Here is an 18,704-nt window from a genome sequence, read left to right on the forward strand (position 1 = left end):
AATCGTTCGACTATTCGACCATTCAATAGTCGAAGTACTGTCTCTTTAAAAAAAACTTTGACTACATACTTCGGTAGTTTAAACCTACCGAGGCACAATGTTAGCCTATGGGGACCTTCCTAATCACTTTTCTAAGCTTTTCTTGAAAAATCCTTCGATCGATCGCTTAAAATCGTTCGAATCGTTCGGTCTGAAGGATTTTATCATTCGATCGACCGATGTTAGGATTTGCGCTAAATCCTTCGGATTTGATATTCGAATTTAAATTCGAGGGTCGAATTCGAGGATTGATTAACCCTCGATATTCGACCCTTAGTAAATGTGCCCCCCGATCAACGCACCTCTGCTTGAGATGCCGGCTCCCTATACCTCCCATATAATAATGGTAGAATGTTATTACAGGAGAGATCAGTGGCTCACTGACAGCTATGTTTATAGGGTGGCTAATTAGCTGCTAAGTCTTAAGATAATCTTCATCATAACTAATTTCCCTGGAGGCATTCTACGAGTTATGTTTAATAGTATCAGTAGAAAATTGATTTTCTCTCATTTATAAACGTACAGTATGTGGGAAAATGTGAATGTGTGGATAATCTATTAGTAGCGGCTAATTTAATATCATATAAGTTTAAGATTTTCTTAAATAATTTAATTTGATGGGAGGGGAAATTAACTTTCTTCTGAAAATTAAAAATGTTGTCTGAAGGCGGCGGTCTTGTCTAGAAAAGTATTCGAACTTTTTCTGTAATAATCCTGCCCTTCCCTTATTAAAACTCTTGCATAGGTACAAGTATGGAACCTTTAATCCTGAATGCTCGGGACCTGGGGGTTATCTTTACAAGGGATTCTTCCATAATTTGGAATTCATAATTTAAATATTAAATAAACCCAATAGGCTGGTTCTGCTTCCAATAAGGGTTAATTATATCTTAGTTGGGATCAAGTACATGCTACTGTTTTATTATTACAGAGAAAAAGCAAATCATTTTTGAATTCTTTTATTAAAATGGAGTCTATGAGAGATGGCCTTCCCATAATTCAAAGCTTTCCATGTAACTTGTTTCTGGATAACAGATCTCATAGTCTTGCTGCTTGACATGCCTAGTCATAAGGCTAAGGAGGATATTTAAATTAAAATGTATTACATTTGCTACAATTATTGTTTTTGTCCAGTTAATGTTTGTTCAAGGGATCTTGTGGAGCATTACACTGCCAGGTTCAGATCTAGTAAGCAAGAGCAGCTGTTCAGATATTTACATTTGCACTTAAAAGAACAGTAACAAGAAAAAAGTGCTGACAATGACAATATAATGTTCTGTTGCCCTGCTGTCACGGTCGGCACCCAACACCAGAACAAATACCAAGCACCCTGGTCTCGGTTCATGCTTTACCTGTAGTGTGACCGCCGTTGGCCTTGGGAGGAGCCCTCAGCTTAGCCCTAAAAGCTAAAGGCACCAGGAACAAACCTATAAAGGGCAATGAGAATCTGTACAATGGCCCTTTAAATTTTCAAATTTTCGCGCACTGACGTCATCACGCCAGCGCGCATGCGCCAATTTAAACAGCAGAGGCGCGCCACACATGCCCTAACAGTTCGGCGCAGGAGGAAGAAGACGCAGCGGGCGTCTCTGCCGAGGGTGCGACAGGCGTCTCTGCCGTCCCCCCACTAGACCACCAGGGTAAGTTCTTACACCTGCACTGGTAAAACTTGTGTATTTGCTTCAGAAACACAACAATAGTTCATATAAATAAGCTGCTGTGTAGCCATGGGGGCAGCCATTCAAGCACAGGATACACAGTAGATAAGAGATAAGTACTACTATAGTTTATATAAACAAGTTGCTGTGTAGCCATGGGGGCAGCCATTCAAGCACAGGATACAAAGTAGATAACAGATAAGTACTACTATAGTTTATATAAACAAGCTACTGTGTAGCCATGGGGGCAGCCATTCAAGCACAGGATACACAGTAGATAACAGATAAGTACTACTATAGTTTATATAAACAAACTGCTGTGTAGCCATGGGGGCAGCCATTCAAGCACAGGATACACAGTAGATAACAGATACATTCTGAAGAATCCCATTGTATGCTACAGAGCTTATCTGTTATCTGCTGTGTTTCCTGTGCTCTTTGCCCCCTTGGTTACACAGCAGCTTGTTTATATAAATCATAGTAGAGATTCTGAAGCAAACACACCATTTGTACCAGTGCAGCACAACAGTACATTAGAAACTGACAACAGTACATTGGGAAACTGACAATATCTCTAGCCCGTGTCAGATTTCAAAATTAAGTATATAAAAAAATCTGTTTGCTCTTTTGAGAAATGGATTTCAGTGCAGAATTCTACTGGAGCAGCACTATTAACTGATGTGTTTTGAAAAAAAACATGTTTTCCCATTATAGTATCCCTAAGTGTGTCTCTTCCCAAATGTCAATAGAGGCATTTGGGCACAGGTAATATACAATGGAACCAAGCACAGTTATGCAGAAGTGAATGGAGCGGCTTTGGACTCAAGTACCTTTAAACAACGGCACCAATTCATTCAATCACTGCACTGCAAAACACAAGGCTCATAACCGATCGCTATATTTTGCAAATTCATATAAAATACAAATTGCTATTCAATATTTATGCCTGTTTTAACTAAAATTGATGCTAAAAATGAATGATAAAAAAATTAGCTGAAACCTGGGATAAAATTGCAATATCTTTTGCATTCCGTGGAAGTTCTAATTGTTAAACCCAGGGAGACGCAGAATGGAATACAGTGCTGTATGATAATGGCTCTGCTGTAAGTCTTTCCTTCTTATCTTACAAAAGAGAGAGGATATAAAGGATAAATCTGGATTTGAGATGTTTGATGATTGAGGGAAAACTGCAGAGGCAGAACTGCTGTGCTTTATAGTTAGAATTGCACTGCTTAAATATCAATTTGAAGTCTCTAAACAAACTATTAACCCTTTATTTAGGACACAGAACCTGGACAATATACATAAAACCGCAGTAAGAGTTGTTATAATGTAATCCTACCAATATAAAGCCTTCTGTGATCAACAATAGAGCACAGGGTACATTTAGACACCCTAAACCCTAGATGGGCCCTGGATATTTATAGAGTTTGGTGCAGTAGCATACAAGAAGCATTGTAGGGCTTATTCACAATATGTCAAGTGTCCGCCTTTAAGTTGTTAAAGTCCTGGACTGGCGCTCCTCTTCTTCAAAAAATGCCGTCCAGGGTACTGTTAGAGCAGTACCCTAGATAGCGCTCACACCACTATCTTGTTCTGGAATCCCAGGCTTCCCCTGAGACTACTGAAGGTGGGTGCATGTACATTACAGAAATAGGCGATACCCAACAATCATTTTAACATTCACTTCTCCGATAAAACAAAAACTATATTGGCACCAGTCACGTATAGTATATGTTATTCAGTAACAACTGCAATATTGACAGCACAATTCCTGATCTTTGCATAATGTATATTCATTTTAGGTCCTACTCTATTACCACTTGGGGGTATTAACCAAACTGAATCTCCTGGGTGGAGTGTAGGGTTTGTCAACTACTTATCCCTATCTACCTAATGCTACTCGACTCAGTTTGACTCATTAATCAGGTGCTCTACCCTTCTATTCTCTTAATGGGATACCCATTTTTATCCTATTTTTGGTATTTTGGGTCCCTATTTTCTCATTGTTGGAATGTATGGTTTCTCAACTACTTATCCATATTTACCTACTGCTGCTGAACAGAGTCATTAGTTTAGCTCAGTGATCCCCAAACAGTAGCTTGTGAGCAAAATGTTGCCCTCCAACCCCTTGGATGCTGCTCCCAGTGGCCTCAACGCAGGTGCTTATTTTTGAATTCCAGGCTTGGAAGCAAGTTTTAATTGCATAAAAACTAAGTATAGTGCCAAGTAGAGCCTCCTGTAGGCTGCCAGTCCACATAGGGGCTACCAAATAGCCAATCACAGCCCTTATTTGGCAGCCCAAGGGACTTTCTTTTTCATGCTTGTGTTGCTCCTCAACTCTTTTTTACATTTGAATGTGGCTCACGAGTAAAAAGTTTTGGGACCGCTGGTCTAGCTTCAAGTTATCTACCTAACCCAGTTTCTCTGCTTCATTCCCCCCCACAGCTCCACTACTATGCTTGGGGCATGAAGAGAGAAAGAGATGTTCTCATTTAGAATGCAAGATGGCCATAGTATACATAATGCAGTAGAACAGTGCTTGCTGGGTAAGATACCCAAATAGGAGAGTATTTGCCACCAGTAGAGCAAATTGAGTGCAGGCAGACCAATAAACAATACTCCATGACAACATACTAAAAGGGAAATAATACAGGCTGGGGATTAGGGCAACTAATAGTTGCTCCTCTACACCCTTTTAATCTAAATACTTTGCACATCATTGGCCAGTTATGCACTATTTCAGATACAGAATACCATAAAGCAGTGAAAGTATAGATATGATGATAACTGCATTGGGGCAGTTTAACACTTATGCTTTTTAATTAGGCCCATATGCTCCTAGCCTCCTCTCATGGTGAGTATATATCTTCAATAAATGTTCAGGTTCAGTGCGCTAAAAATAAAATGCTGTATTCACCAGTCCCTAAGAGAGAAAGATGCACTAGGATACTATCTAGCGTATCCTTCTCTCTTAGGAACTGGGGAATACGGCATTTTATTTTTAGCGCACTGAGCCTGAATGTATCTATACTTTACACGTGGACAAGTGCCTAGCAAATGGGCATGGTCTTACAACCAAAGCAGCATGGGTCACATCACAAAAGCTGTAGTACTTGGTTGGGGTATCATACAGAAATTGCTGCAGCAACCCCCCTAAATTTACTACTAGCAGCATTAGTAGTAGAGAGTAGTGATGTGCGGGCCAGCCCGATACCCATGGAACCTGCGAGTCGGACAGACCTCGTACCCCCCTTTCCGAGTTCCCGGCGGGTGCGGATTGAGCTCTTCTGACTGCTCTCCCCACCCGCGACTTTACAAATACCAGCTTCCGACTTCCGGGTTGAACTTTTATAGATGCGTGCCTGCTCGTATTGCCCCTTTTGTGACATCATCAGTGGGGCGGGTCGGCTTGGCTTGGGTCTATAAAAAGAACCTGGAAGTCGGGCTCGAGCGGGCGCGGGTGGAGGGAGAGGAGGTGGAGGTCGGGGAAAACCTGAGACGCACATCACTAGTAGATAGATAGCATAAAGATAGCAAGTAGGTATACTGTAAGTAGTAGACTCAGCATAACTAGTACTCATTTGGGGCCATTTAAGTAAAAAAGCAAAAAAAAAAAAAACCCTACAGAATACAGAGAGGAACCTTTATTTTCCAATGTGTTGATAAGCCATATTATTAAACAAGATGCTGTTATAGCTTAGTTTATACCAAGATGAGTTGCAGAACATAAGTAAGACAGAATGCTGGCACAATGCTTTGCTTTTTGGCACAGACACATAGATATCATACAAATGTACAGTATATCTCCATCTAATAAAAATCAGAGAACTCCTGGGACTTATATTTATTATGAAATTATGTATTGGGGGTTAGCAACATTTCAGTCCCAGCAGGGGGACCTTTCTCAAAATATAATGTTTATTAGATGGATAAACTTTTTACTGGATGCATTTTATGTTTGTTTGGGAGTGTGTTACTACTACACTACGTACAGAATGTATATAGACAATGCTTGGCTGTTTTAATGGTGTATATTCATAACAGATAAAGACCTTTTTAATATAAGTATGGGACTTGTTATCCAGAATGCTCAGGACCTGGGGGTTTCTGGATAATGGATCTTTCCTTAATTTGGATCTTCATACCTTAAATCTGCTAGAAAATCATGTAAAAATGAAACAAACCCAATAGGCTGATTTTGCTCCCAATAAGGATTAATTATATCTTAGTTGGGATCAAGTACAAGCTACTGTTTTATTATTACAGAGAAAAAGGGAATCATTTTTAAAAATTTGGATTATTTTTATGAAATGGAGTCTATGGGCTCTATGAGCTTTCTGGATAAAGGGTTTCGGGATAACGGAACCCACCCCTGTATTACTCATTTTATTTAACATTTCAGCAAAGATGGGAGAAAAGATTTACACTAGATTCCCAGCAAATCAATAGTTCCTTATAATATTATATTTTCCTGGACTGTCAGGACAATGAAAAATGTATTTAGTGAACTGGCACATTCATCACAGCCTTTGTTTCTTTTTCAGGCATGGCAACATGCAGAGAAGCATTCGAACTCTATTCTGAGCTATGGAGCTCCAAAATCAGACCAAATTGTTACGCTCCATGAAATTAAACCAACACAAAATAATGGGGGGGCTTAATGAAAAGGGAAGCCGATGGATTTTGTATGTACTGTATGGCATTTACCCTGCCCTCAGTCCAGTCACTATTGGTGATCTTCCTCAGGGAACACAATATCTGCTTCAAGAGAATATTCGCCAAGCAAAGTCATAATGCTGAAACTACCCTCTAAATAAATATAATTACATTACTAGAGAGACCTGTTGAGAATAATCATGAACTGCACCCAGGCAGGGTGGCATGTGTTATGGAGAGTATGTACAGTATACCACATACAGGTATAGGATCTGTTATCTGGAAACCCGTTATCCAGAAAGCTCCGAATTCTGGAAAGGCCATCTCCCATAGACTTCATTTTATCCAAATAATCCACATTTTTTAAAATGATTCCCTTTTTCTCTTTAATAATAAAACAGTGCCTTGTACTTGATCCAAACGAAAATATAATTAATCCTTATTGGAAGCAAAACCAGCCTACTGGGTTTATTTGACGTTTAATTGATTTTCTAGTAGACTTAAGGTATGAACATCCAAATTACGGAAAGATCTGTTATCCGGGAAAACTCTTTGTCCCGATCATTCTGGATCCCTGTCCTTAAATGAAATATTGCAAATGATATTTTATAACCTTCTAGGATTTCTTGTAGACTCCAGCGACCATTAAATGTCAGAGGATTTTGGGACTACAAACTTACTTACACTGAGATAGACAATGGTTACAAAGTTAACATTTCATCAAATTAAATCTGCCCTATAGCTTACACTCAGGCAGCATTAGCCAGAGTCAACTGGGTCAACAACAAAAATCTGATTTCGGACTCAATCGCAAACGTTAAAACCTAACGTTTATTGAAAGACTCAACAATATACACATTAAATGACCTTATCTTAAAGATATCGTTCTGTTCTGGACTTTCCTCGACATACAAAGGAATGGGCTTTTGTTACTTGAACATTGCTGCCAACTAAGTGGTTCTGACTCTTGAAAAAGCTGATTAATAGGCCAGTGTGGGCAGGAAGCAGGAGACTGGAGTCTTGGTTAAAGTAAAGTTGCCTTCTGCAGCATTGTTTCAACAGTTAGAAGCAGCAGTGCAGGAAGGCGTGAACAAATACTACTTTCAATAGCAATTACATAAAAGCTTATCTATAAAACCACTGAAATTTTCATTTTAATTAACCCTCGATATTCGACTGCCGAATGTAAATCCTTCGACTTCGAAGTCGAAGGATTTACCGCAAATAGTTCGATTGAACGATCGGACGAAAAATCGTTTGATCGAACGATTAAATCCTTCGAATCGTTCAATTCGAAGGATTTTAATCCATCGATCTAACGATTTTTCTTCGACCAAAAAAACATTAGAAAGCCTATGGGGACCTTCCCCATAGGCTAACATTGAACCTCGGTAGGTTTTAGGTGGTGAAGTAGGGGGTCAAAGTTTTTATTAAAGAGACAGTACTTCGACTATCGAATGGTTGAATATTCGAACGATTTTTAGTTCGAATCTTACGATTCGAAGTCGAAGTCGAAGGTAGAAGCAGCCAATTCGATGGTTGAAGTAGCCAAAAAAAACATTCGAAATTAGAAGTTTTTTTTATTCTATTCCTTTACTCGAGCTAAGTAAATGGGCCCCTGGATGTAGCTGTATGTTGGATGAATGGGGAGTTCCCTATTTCTCTGAATTGAAAATGAATTTTGCCCTGTTAGGATTAATACATGACTTTTTATATCTACAGCCAGACCATTAATAAATGCTTGCAAGATCCTGGCCCAGTACTGACTCTATAATACAATATTAGTTACTTTCCAATGTTGAAATGCTCCAACTACTTGCTGTGTGGCCTATAGCTCATTTGATTTCATAGGTGATCTGTAAAGTTGCTTTCTGTTTCACACTGATGTATCACAGTATTTTAACTGTTGCATATGCTCATTTCTTATTTCACTGTACTTTATAGCACTGAGTAATTACAATAAAAACAGTTTCTTCAAGGCTGTTATTTTATTTATGAAGTATTGACATTTTGTGCAGCTCTGTACAACAAGAACAAACAATGCAGCAAACTGGAACAATGTGCAACTAATGACCAAAGGGCCCTGCTCTGGAGAGATTACAGTACAGAGGAAGGATTGTTGCAGTGCTGCTCAAGGAAACATCAGGCTGATAGAGATTGATTGTCTCAGTGAGATTAAGGAGAATGTAGAATTGGTTAAATGAAGGCTGAAGTGATACTTTATTAAGGAACAAACCAGGTACACTGTAGCACACCACACTTGAAGATCAGTGCATCAAATTTTCTTTATTGGCCCCAAAAAGTAGATACATGCAAGGCAACATTTCGGACCCCACTGGGCCCTTTCTCAAGCCTCTACTATTATTAAGGATGGCGGTTCTACTTTCCATTTATTTTGTTTTTTAATGTATGATCATACTGCACTCTGTACATAGGATGTTCCTTCTCTGTGTACTCATGGAGTACTTTAGTGGGTGCTGTCATTCTCCTTGACTTGGCTAAGGCATTCGCTATGCACACTTTTCCCACAAGAAATAGCTCATTAATTCAGGGGTAGGACAGGGGGCCCAAATTCAACACACACAGCAGCAAATCCCTGCCAATCTTCCCAACTTGTTGTAACCAAGGATCAATCCCTCTTATTATGCCAGCAAACATTTGGAAACATTTTTCAAAGAGACATTTAGCCTCCCTGTCCCTTCATCACATATAAACACAATCAGGAATCACAGGGACCTATAAGTTAGCAGAACGGTCCCTCAAGAGGCCTCAGTTATTAATCCATTATTTACTTGAGGGCCCTGCAACAATGCAGAATGGCATTGGCAATGGGACAAAAATGTCTCACACTCTTGACCATGCCACTAATGCACCCCAGACATTATACCAAATCCCACTCATGATCCACCCAAACCCTGTCTACTGTCCCACAAGTCCCACCCCTTTACAACCCATGAACAACACTATTACATCTCTGCCATGGGGACCCTGCTTACACCCCAAGATGGTGACCCTGAATACAACTGCAACACCATAACTCAGTGATCAAAAATAGATGTTGTCATTGCTATAAATATCTGTGGAGCAGCAACAAGCCTCCTTGCAAAAAGTCTTTAGAGAGGCCTGGTGCACAGACACTCTTACCTGGCCCACTGCACAGACATTCTTACCTTGCTCCACTCCCTGCTCACTGGTAAGAAAGTGGCTGTGGAGGTGGGGATTTCTTTACTATCCTCTTTAATTTCTTAACTATAGAGGAAAAGTGCCCCACAGTCTGCCCTGCCCCCCGCCCCGACTGCGGGGTCTGCTTTCTCTATCGTTACCCCAGTGCAGTAAAGAATGTCTCTCATAGTTTCTAGAAACATTTTGTATCTCTGCAGATGAAAATAAAGAGGTGCACAGCGATAATACACTTGCTCTGACCCAGTTGAGAAGGAGGAATGAAATGCAATGGTTAAGCACTGAAAAGAAAACCAATGATGTTCTGTGGCCCAGTCAAGGTTTAAGGAAACTCAAGGCATTGAAAACTCACCTGGCGGATGTCCAAGGCATTAAAATAAAGGTTACTACTTATTGGTCCAATGAGTGTAATGCAATAAACCCAGCATGGAATCCAGAATGGATTTACAGTTGGTAAGATAAGATTGGGCTGCTTATAATGCCACTAACTAGGGTCCCTTGTGCCATATGTCCTAAACAAATACATTTTTCAAGCATAAGACAGATGTAGTAGAGTCACTCACCAAAGTAAAGACGTGGTCCAGGTGCTCCAGCCCCAGGCTCTCAGCTCAGGTGAGCGGACAATTCGTATAGAAAAAGCATAAATGTTGGTGCCGGGCACACTCGCAAACTCACTTATTGATAAGACCAGAAGAATAGTAAATTAAAAATTGAAGCTTTATTATATAGTCATCTCTTGCCTGACGCGTTTCGTGTCACTAGGACACTGAATCATAGGTTTATATGATTAGCCTATGATTAATTGTCCTAGTGTCCTAGTCCTAAAAATTCAATTTTTAATTTACTATTCTTCTGATCAATACGTGAGTTTGCCAGTGTGCCCAGCACCAACATTTATCCCTTGTGCCATATGGACAATGCAAATATTTGTAATTTGGGGCACCAACATGTTTACTGCCAGTGCTGCCTTGTGGCTGTTAATCCTCAATTTTAACAAAGGGATGTTCCCCGAAAATTTTGCTGTTTTCCACTAAATAAACTTGCAAGGGATCTCCCTACTGCACTTGTTCTCTGTGCCAGTGAATTTGTTCTAGTTATCTCATTGGATATCTTTAGCCCATAGAGTAAATATAAAAAGTCAGGGCAAATCCTATGTATGCATTTTTTTTGTCAGATAAATTACAGCACAAATAAATCCCCACATAATCTGTTATCTCATGTGGACACAATTTAAACCTTTGTATAACTGGAAGCTTTGTTTGCCCCTGGCTCGTACACTGAATATCACATTGCACAGACACCAAAACAAATCCAACACATATTCACATATTCCTTCTATTCTAGATTTACCATTTGTTTGCATGGATAGGGTTTCACTGTCCCTCTAAAAGAGGATTATTACCATATGTTCAAATTATGAAAATTATATTTGACATAATTTCAAGATTTGCAGTTTGAAGCACTGATATTGTGTCTTCTTTGCATTCCATGCATACACCAGTAACACACTGCATACGGCATCTCTGCAGAACAAGAGAATGGTTCCTATGTGGCTCTTATAATGACTAATTATAGCTAATTACTTTTGGTTTGCATACCTGAATATCTGCCCTCAAATTCCTGCAAAGGGATCTTGACATCATTAAGAAAGGACACCTTAAGGATAAAATCACTTAAATATGCGATACTACTATTGTGAGTTTTCCTGGTCATAGATCATCATTTACCTTTCCCTCTCCAAAGGAAAATAATCATTTTTTAATCCAGATTTAACATTATCATAAACAGTAATTTGCTTCTGCTCTAGATTAATCTGAGATAGAGTTGGAATTAGCAAAGAAAGTGATTAAAGCAGACTTGGAAGCAGAAATTTTCTTGGCGATACCCTACTCACTGCAGAAGGACCAGCCGCACTCAGACCTGCATTGCGTTGCTGGACAAATTAACAGGGAAAAAGTCATCAACTAACAGAAGTCATTATGAAACCCAGTGTGTGTTTTCCCTTATCTCTGTCTCATTTGATGATAAAAAGATGCCTTAAGCCTTAAACAAACACACTCAAATCTAAAGCAGCAAAAATATGGGAAAAAAAGTTTTATCCTTTTATAAAGACTCGATTCTTATTAAATTCACTAGCAAAATTATGTCTGTGGAATTGCAGCCCCAGGAAACTTGATAATTAAACCTACCAAGGCTATCTATTAAATGGTGGGTTGTATATAAATAGCACTCAATTCATCCAATAAACAAATAATGAAATAAAGAGCCAAAACGAGGATTTTCCCTTTCTGCCATATGGCGCCATATTTTGAGCCAAAACTTAAAAAAAAAAAAAAAGAAAACAACTACAGTAACTGAGTTGATTGCCGTCTACTGGCCTACATTTGTTCAGGGGACAAACCAATCATTTAGCAATGCCATCTATTAAATGGTGGGTTGTATATACATAAATAGCACTCTATTCATCCGATAAATAAAAAATCAAATAAATAGCCAAAACGCGGATTTTTCCCTTTCTGCCATATGGTGCCATATTTTGAGCCAAAAAAAAAGCGAACTAGAGTGACTGAGTTGATTGCCATCTACTGGTCTACATATATTCTGGAGACAAACAAATCATTTAGCAAAATTAAAGAGAAATGAAACAAAAACAAAAAAACTCCCGAACTTTATGAGGCTGCAGCTGCTTTGATGTGTATAATTTGTTGTCAAATGTGATAAACTGCCTTCTAATCATTCAGAAGGGCTTTTAAATATTCAGAAGGGCTTTTAAATATTGGGAAGGGGTTTGTTACAGTGAGAGCTGTGAAGATGTGGAATTGTCTCCCTGAATCAGTGGTACAGGCTGATACATTAGATAGGTATAAGAAGGGGTTGGATGGTGTTTAGCAAGTGAGGGAATACAGGGATATGGGAGATAGCTCATAGTACAAGTTGATCCAGGGACTGGTCCCATTGCCATTTTGGACTCAGGAAGGAATTTTTCCCCCTCTGAGGCAAATTGGAGAGGCTGTTTTAACCGGCCTAACTGCTAGTTGATCCAGAGAAAGGCAAAAAAAGGTAACATTGTACCGGAATCAAGATTTATTGAAAAAAAAATCAGATGTTTCAAACACCAACTGTGCTCTTGTTTAATGATAACTTTATCCTTGAGAAAAAGCACAGTGTTCGAAACGTCCGATTTTTTCAATCAATCTAGATTTTTTTCACAAGTATTCCCGTTGAGTGTGGTACTATGTTACTTAGACCAGGAGTCTTTGGGGGTTAAGTCCCAATTTTAGCTTATTTACTATGTTACTTTATTTACCTTATTTACCAGCACCCGGGCAAGTTGCTAAACAAGTTTAGGGTGTGCTCCTCGATGTTTATATATATATATATATATATATATATATATATATATATATATATATATATATATATATATATATATATATATATATATATATATATACATACAACTCCAACGGCACTCTCCATTCAAAAATATCACGGCTGGGTGCTAGACATAGAAAATATAGTCAAGTAGTTGAAAGCACTCACAGCTCATTCCATCAGTTCAAAGTGGTAAAAAAAAGGAGTGTGGAATAAAGAATTTTACCACTTTGAACTGATGGAATGAGCTGTGAGTGCTTTCAACTACTTGTGTATTAATGTGTGTATACATACTTAAATCGGGTTGAAAAAAGTCCATCTTGTTCAACCCCTCCAAATGAAAACCCAGCATATATATACCCATACCTATACTAACTATAGAGTTTAGTATCACAATAGCCTTTGATATTATGTCTGTCCAAGAAATGATCCAAGCTATTCTTATAGTCATTAACTGAATCAGCCCAACAGCCTTCCCCTTTGTTCAAGTGTCTAGCAGAGTAGCAATAGCATTAACAGCATATCAATCTGTATTCATAATGATATATAAATCCCTATGATCACATTTGGTATATACATATATATAAACGACAATAGTTGTGTATGCTGCTAGGGATATGAACCTAACCCCCCCCCCAGCCCATAAGTAATCCCTATTTAATAGGATCACACCAGTCACTGACAGTCAGGCTTAATGACAGTCAGGGATAGAAATATATGTTATGTGATATATGTGTGTGTGTTAAGTCCTGGTGCTTCTAAAGGTTACCCTGCCCACTGCTGAGATTCGTTTTTGCCGGTAGGGATCATATAGTAATAGGTTGGAGGCGGCTGTGCTTTGAGTGTAACATTAAGGCATGAGTCACATACAAATTGTGAGACAGTACGAGACAGCGGGGTGTAGTTACCCCAGACTATCGCTAGTGGCCGCCAGAAGCCTCGCCGCTTTCATCAGCACTGCGGTTGCAGATTTTGCAGCACTAATAACATCAAGTCCTTAGATGCGGCTGCTGAAACCCGTGCCGGTTACAAATCACACACAAATGTTAGAGATTAAAGGTGTTAAAGTGCTTCCCCTGTACAAACGCTTCCCTTTACTTAGAGAAATAGAAATATCTTTACCTGAAGAAAAGCACCGTCTCCCATAGGTAAATGCCGAGTGCGTTGAGGCTGCACATGGTTTCGGTTCAGGTGGATACTGTAGATTTTGGGAAGCTTTCTGGGTAGAAAGAAGTGCGCGTGTTGCTTCAGGTCTGCCTCCGGCGCTACTTTGGAAAGACTGGTTCTGTAACAGCTCTAATCTGCTTGTGCTGGAAGCTTGGGTCAATACCAACACACACGGCTTCTCTGAGATCTCGCATTAGCCAGGGCTGCTGCTGCTGCAGAATCGTACACACACACACACACAGGACGCACTTCACTGGTTCTGATGGGGCGCTCGGCCTAATTCAGGTCCATAGATCACAGCTCTTAGGACTAATGATAACGGTTCGGACGGCAGAGCGTTATCAGCCCCTCATTGGACAGTCCAGTTCAGCCAGGAATAAGTAGGCAAGTTCAGCGCAGTTGCGCCTGGTGCAGCTCTTTCAGCAGCGCTCTGTAGAACTGCATGGATCAATCAGGGCTCAGTAGGCAAGTTCAGCACCTCGGACAGCGCAGCGTTTATCTATCCGGGCTCTGGAAACGCAGCTAAATCAGCACCGCTCTGTAGAACTGCAGGGATCAGACACGTTCAGCACCTCGGACAGCGCAGCGTTTATCTACACAGGCTCTGGAAACGCAGTTTAGTCTGTAGAACTGCAGGGATCAGCCACGTCTTTAATAGGCAAGTTCAGCACTTCGGACAGCGCAGCAACGTTTCTCTACACAGGCTCTGGAAAACGCAGTTTATATCAGCACAGCTCTGTAAAACGTCATGGATCAGCCAAGAAGACAAGTTCAGCACCACGGACATCGGCTTTCTACATTGACCCCCTGCCAGAAACATGCCCATACCATAGCGAAGTTGCTGCTGCTCTCCACGTTACTCCCCACTCATCCTAAAATAAATGGCACATCATCCAACGCGTGCAGTCTGTTTCCGGGGAGTATCCCTTAAAATAGACCCCCTTTCCAACCCCCAAAACGTTCTTCTGAGCTGTCTGCTACAGTTCCTGCGTTTCTTTGCTGTTTACGAGCGTTCAGTGGCGCGTCTGAAGTCACGAAAGGGAGACTTTAAGTTTCACAGTCTTGCGGCATCTTACGGTTAAATCGACACGTCAGTAATGATATACGGCACTGCCTTTCTCTTCTTGTCCCATATTATGCGTGAATGAGCCTTCACTTCTAAGCATATTCCTTTGCTGCAGTCATTTACTAAACTAAAAAAGGCGAAAGAGGAAAAAAAAAATCTATCTGGCAGGTCAAGTCCCTCCCTCTGGCTCAGCTCACTGGATTAGCAGGGTTTAAAATGCTTTAAATGCACGTTGATTGGCTAAAGATCACATTCATCGTTGGAATGTGTTAACCCTCGATATACTGGACATAACATTGTCATAATGTACCTCGTCCCGTAACAGTAAATCTTGCTCAGTGCAGTTGCTGTTTAAAGGAGAAGTAAAGTCTAACTAAAGAAGTCGGTAGAAATGTTGTACATGATGTTTTGTGCTTCTGTACCAGCCCAAGGCAACCACCACGCTTTAGCAGTAAAGATATGTGTCTCCAAAGATGCCCCAGTAGCTCCCCTTCTTTTCTGCTGATTCACTGCACATGCTTTGTGCTGCTGTCACTTACTGAGCTTAGGGACCCACTCACAATATACAGTATACATAGAATAGAATTGTCACAATATAAGGCTGATTAGTAATTAATACAGATAATTACTACATGGCAGCACAGAAACCAGTGCAATTAGCAACAGTATTTAATAATCAGCCCTGTAGCATCAACTTATATTACAGGAGAAGCTCATTTTCCTGCTGGATAATTCGTGACGACCCCTAAGCTTAGCTTCTCAACAGCCAATCAGAGCCCACTGAGCATGTGAGTGTCACAGACACTTTCCAAGATGGTGACCCCCTGTGACAAGTTTGAAGTCCTGGATCATTGCTGCTATTGACAAGCTGAAACTTTAGCCTCGTGCAATAAATTCACTATATAAAATATGACAATGTTAGCCCTATTCATTTTTAGAGATTAGTTCTCTTTTAAGTGAACAGGCTCAAATAGTATATGTCCTTTATATGGAAGAAGTGCCCATCTCCCTAACAGATGTAGCTAAATGGGATTTATCCAGCTCAGATGCTTGAAATCAGGGGTGTAACTACAGAGGAAGCAGACCCTACGGCTGCAGGGGGCCCAGGAGCTACAAGGGGCCCCATGAGGCCTTAATTCATGTTCAATTTCAACCATGCACTTTATGAAAGCTCTTACACCCCACCGGGACCGCTGTCCGTGGCCCCCCTCCGGCCTCCTCGCCCACCCCCTCCTTAGGCGCCGATTAGGCGCACACACGCATCAAGGCGTGAATGGCGCATGCACAAATTGCAAATTTTTTTTGGGGGGGTATTTAAAATAGGGGGAGAGGGGGTCTGGCCCAGTGGGGGCCAATGGGAGCAGGGGCCCACTGGCTTTTTTCCCGGTGTTCCGCCGGGGCAGTCCAACATTGACACCCCCTATATCATAGGGATACACCAAATCAGTGCTTTTTGGGTTCAGCCAAATACCAAAGCCAAAACCTAATTTGCTCCCTGAAATCTGAAGCTAAACAAGAAAATAATCATCTGGGAAAATGTCCAGAAATGGAAAGATGCAAAGATAAAAATCTTTTACATAGGGAATGTGAAGAACCCAGGATTCAGCTGAATCTCCTCAGTTCCAGCAGTTTTTGGATTCTGCGAAATCCGTTATACTTAGTTAAATTCTTAGGGTTTAGCTATACCCAATCTAAATTCCTAAAAAGTGTGGCTTTAAATCACTGAACAACTCAAAGGGTATCTAAATCCAAAAGGTTCACTAAATTGAAGAGGTTCTCTGACCACTTTCTCAAGTTACATTAATTTGTAGCGGTTTCTGAGATATTTGTAGTTTTAAACTGCTACTACCAAGCTTGTGGCTACCAGTTATGGTGGTGCATAGACTGGGCCCTTGATACTATGACCTTCAAAGACAAACAAAAGCCGTTACTAGCAGTCTAAAACTGCTAATTCATCTCTTTTCTGAAGGTTACAAGTTAAGAGATCCTAACTGCCTACACACATCCTGTATTCATATAAATATTGGGTTGCTGACTCTTAGTCAAGCCAAAAGCTTGGTAGTAGCAGTCTAAAACTGCAAGTATCCCAGAAACAGCTGAAAATAGAAAATTAATTTAAATTGCAAAATGGTTAAGGGAAGAACTCAATGTAAACTCAAAGTAAATCTGGATTTGTATTCAGTTAAATCCAGAATGATTTGTAGATTCCGGACATCCCTATGTTTATTTGTGTATCATTCCATGTTGCAGTTATAATGGAAGCTTGCTTCTATTTACAGTAAGTATTCTGACCATGTTCACTTGCAAAAGAACTGAGGGATTGAATTATAAAAATTAATTATGGCACTCACCTCAGCTTTCTCGTAGCAATACACAGTTTCCTTTGATACTTAGACAGTTTTATGTATGTGTAAGTAGTCCATTGAAATGAATAAGGATTTAGCTGGCTGCCTAGTGAAGCATGTGAAATTTATTAATGACCTAATTCACATGAGTAAGTCAAAGACTGACTCTAGGGGGGGTTACAGAATATATATCAGGAGTCTCTATGTCATTCCTTTATATAGGAGGTGGCCAGGGAGAATAAAGGTTCTTATGGGATCCAGAGTGATGCTCAGTCACCTTCAAAATACCTTCACTTACTGCAGCCAAACTTATCTGACACCCCATTTAGTATTTGGATTGACCATTTAACTGACAAGGAAAGCTGAATCCACACATGCTTCACAGTAGAGTAACATTTTTAGACTAGTCTCTGCTAGAGATGATTGGAAAAGGTAAGAAACCTGGTGGCTGCATTAGTTTTTCTTGGAACTAAAGGCTGGGGAAAAACTGATGTTAATAATGACAATAATAATAATAATTATAATAGGACAATTTTTCCTACTTTGCAACAAGCCAATTTCCTTTGTCAGCAGGAAAATTCTCCCATGCAGAAAGTAACATAACGTGTGTAGAGCTGGGAATGTTTTGTGTATATATATATATATATATATATATATATATATATATATATATATATATATATATATATATATATAAAGTCAATTGTGGTGAGCGCACTCTTACCGGATTTTTTAGATGATGGGTGCGTTGGTCAAGTTTTTTGCATATGTAGTAAAGAATGGACCCGCACTCCAATGTTCTTAGTGAAAAAAATGATGTGTTTTATTCACAATGCATATCCAACGTTTCGGTCCACGCTGGGACCTTTCTCAAGGATCCTTGAGAAAGGTCCCAGCGTGGACCGAAACGTTGGATATGCATTGTGAATAAAACACATCATTTTTTTCACTATGAACATTGGAGTGCGGGTCCATTCTTTACTATATATATATATATATATATATATATATATATATATATATATATATATATATATATATATATATATATATATATATATATAGTAATTCCAAAGGAACCTGCACTCTGTCCACTAGTATGTTTTTGTGGGTGGTTGGTCAATAATAAATGTATAAAAGTTCAAGATGGACCAGCACACCAATTTTTTCTATCACCAATATTTTATTGCAACATCACTGGGCATCCAATGTTTC

General features: G+C 39.7%; 1 protein-coding gene across 2 annotated transcripts in view; it reads right to left on the reverse strand.

The window, feature by feature from the left end:
• Nucleotides 1-15,316, reverse strand: part of glra1.S (glycine receptor alpha 1 S homeolog) — a 102,813-nt gene extending 87,497 nt beyond the window's left edge. For both annotated transcript variants that reach the window (XM_041588004.1, XM_041588003.1), the window contains exon 1: nt 14,034-15,316. In XM_041588004.1, coding sequence (XP_041443938.1) covers nt 14,034-14,089 — 56 coding nt within the window. In that variant the 5' untranslated portion in view covers nt 14,090-15,316. The remainder of the gene's footprint in view (nt 1-14,033) is intronic.
• Nucleotides 15,317-18,704: the final 3,388 nt, after the last annotated feature.

This window comes from Xenopus laevis, chromosome 3S (genome assembly GCF_017654675.1).
Source record: "Xenopus laevis strain J_2021 chromosome 3S, Xenopus_laevis_v10.1, whole genome shotgun sequence".
NCBI classification, from domain to species: domain Eukaryota; kingdom Metazoa; phylum Chordata; class Amphibia; order Anura; family Pipidae; genus Xenopus; species Xenopus laevis.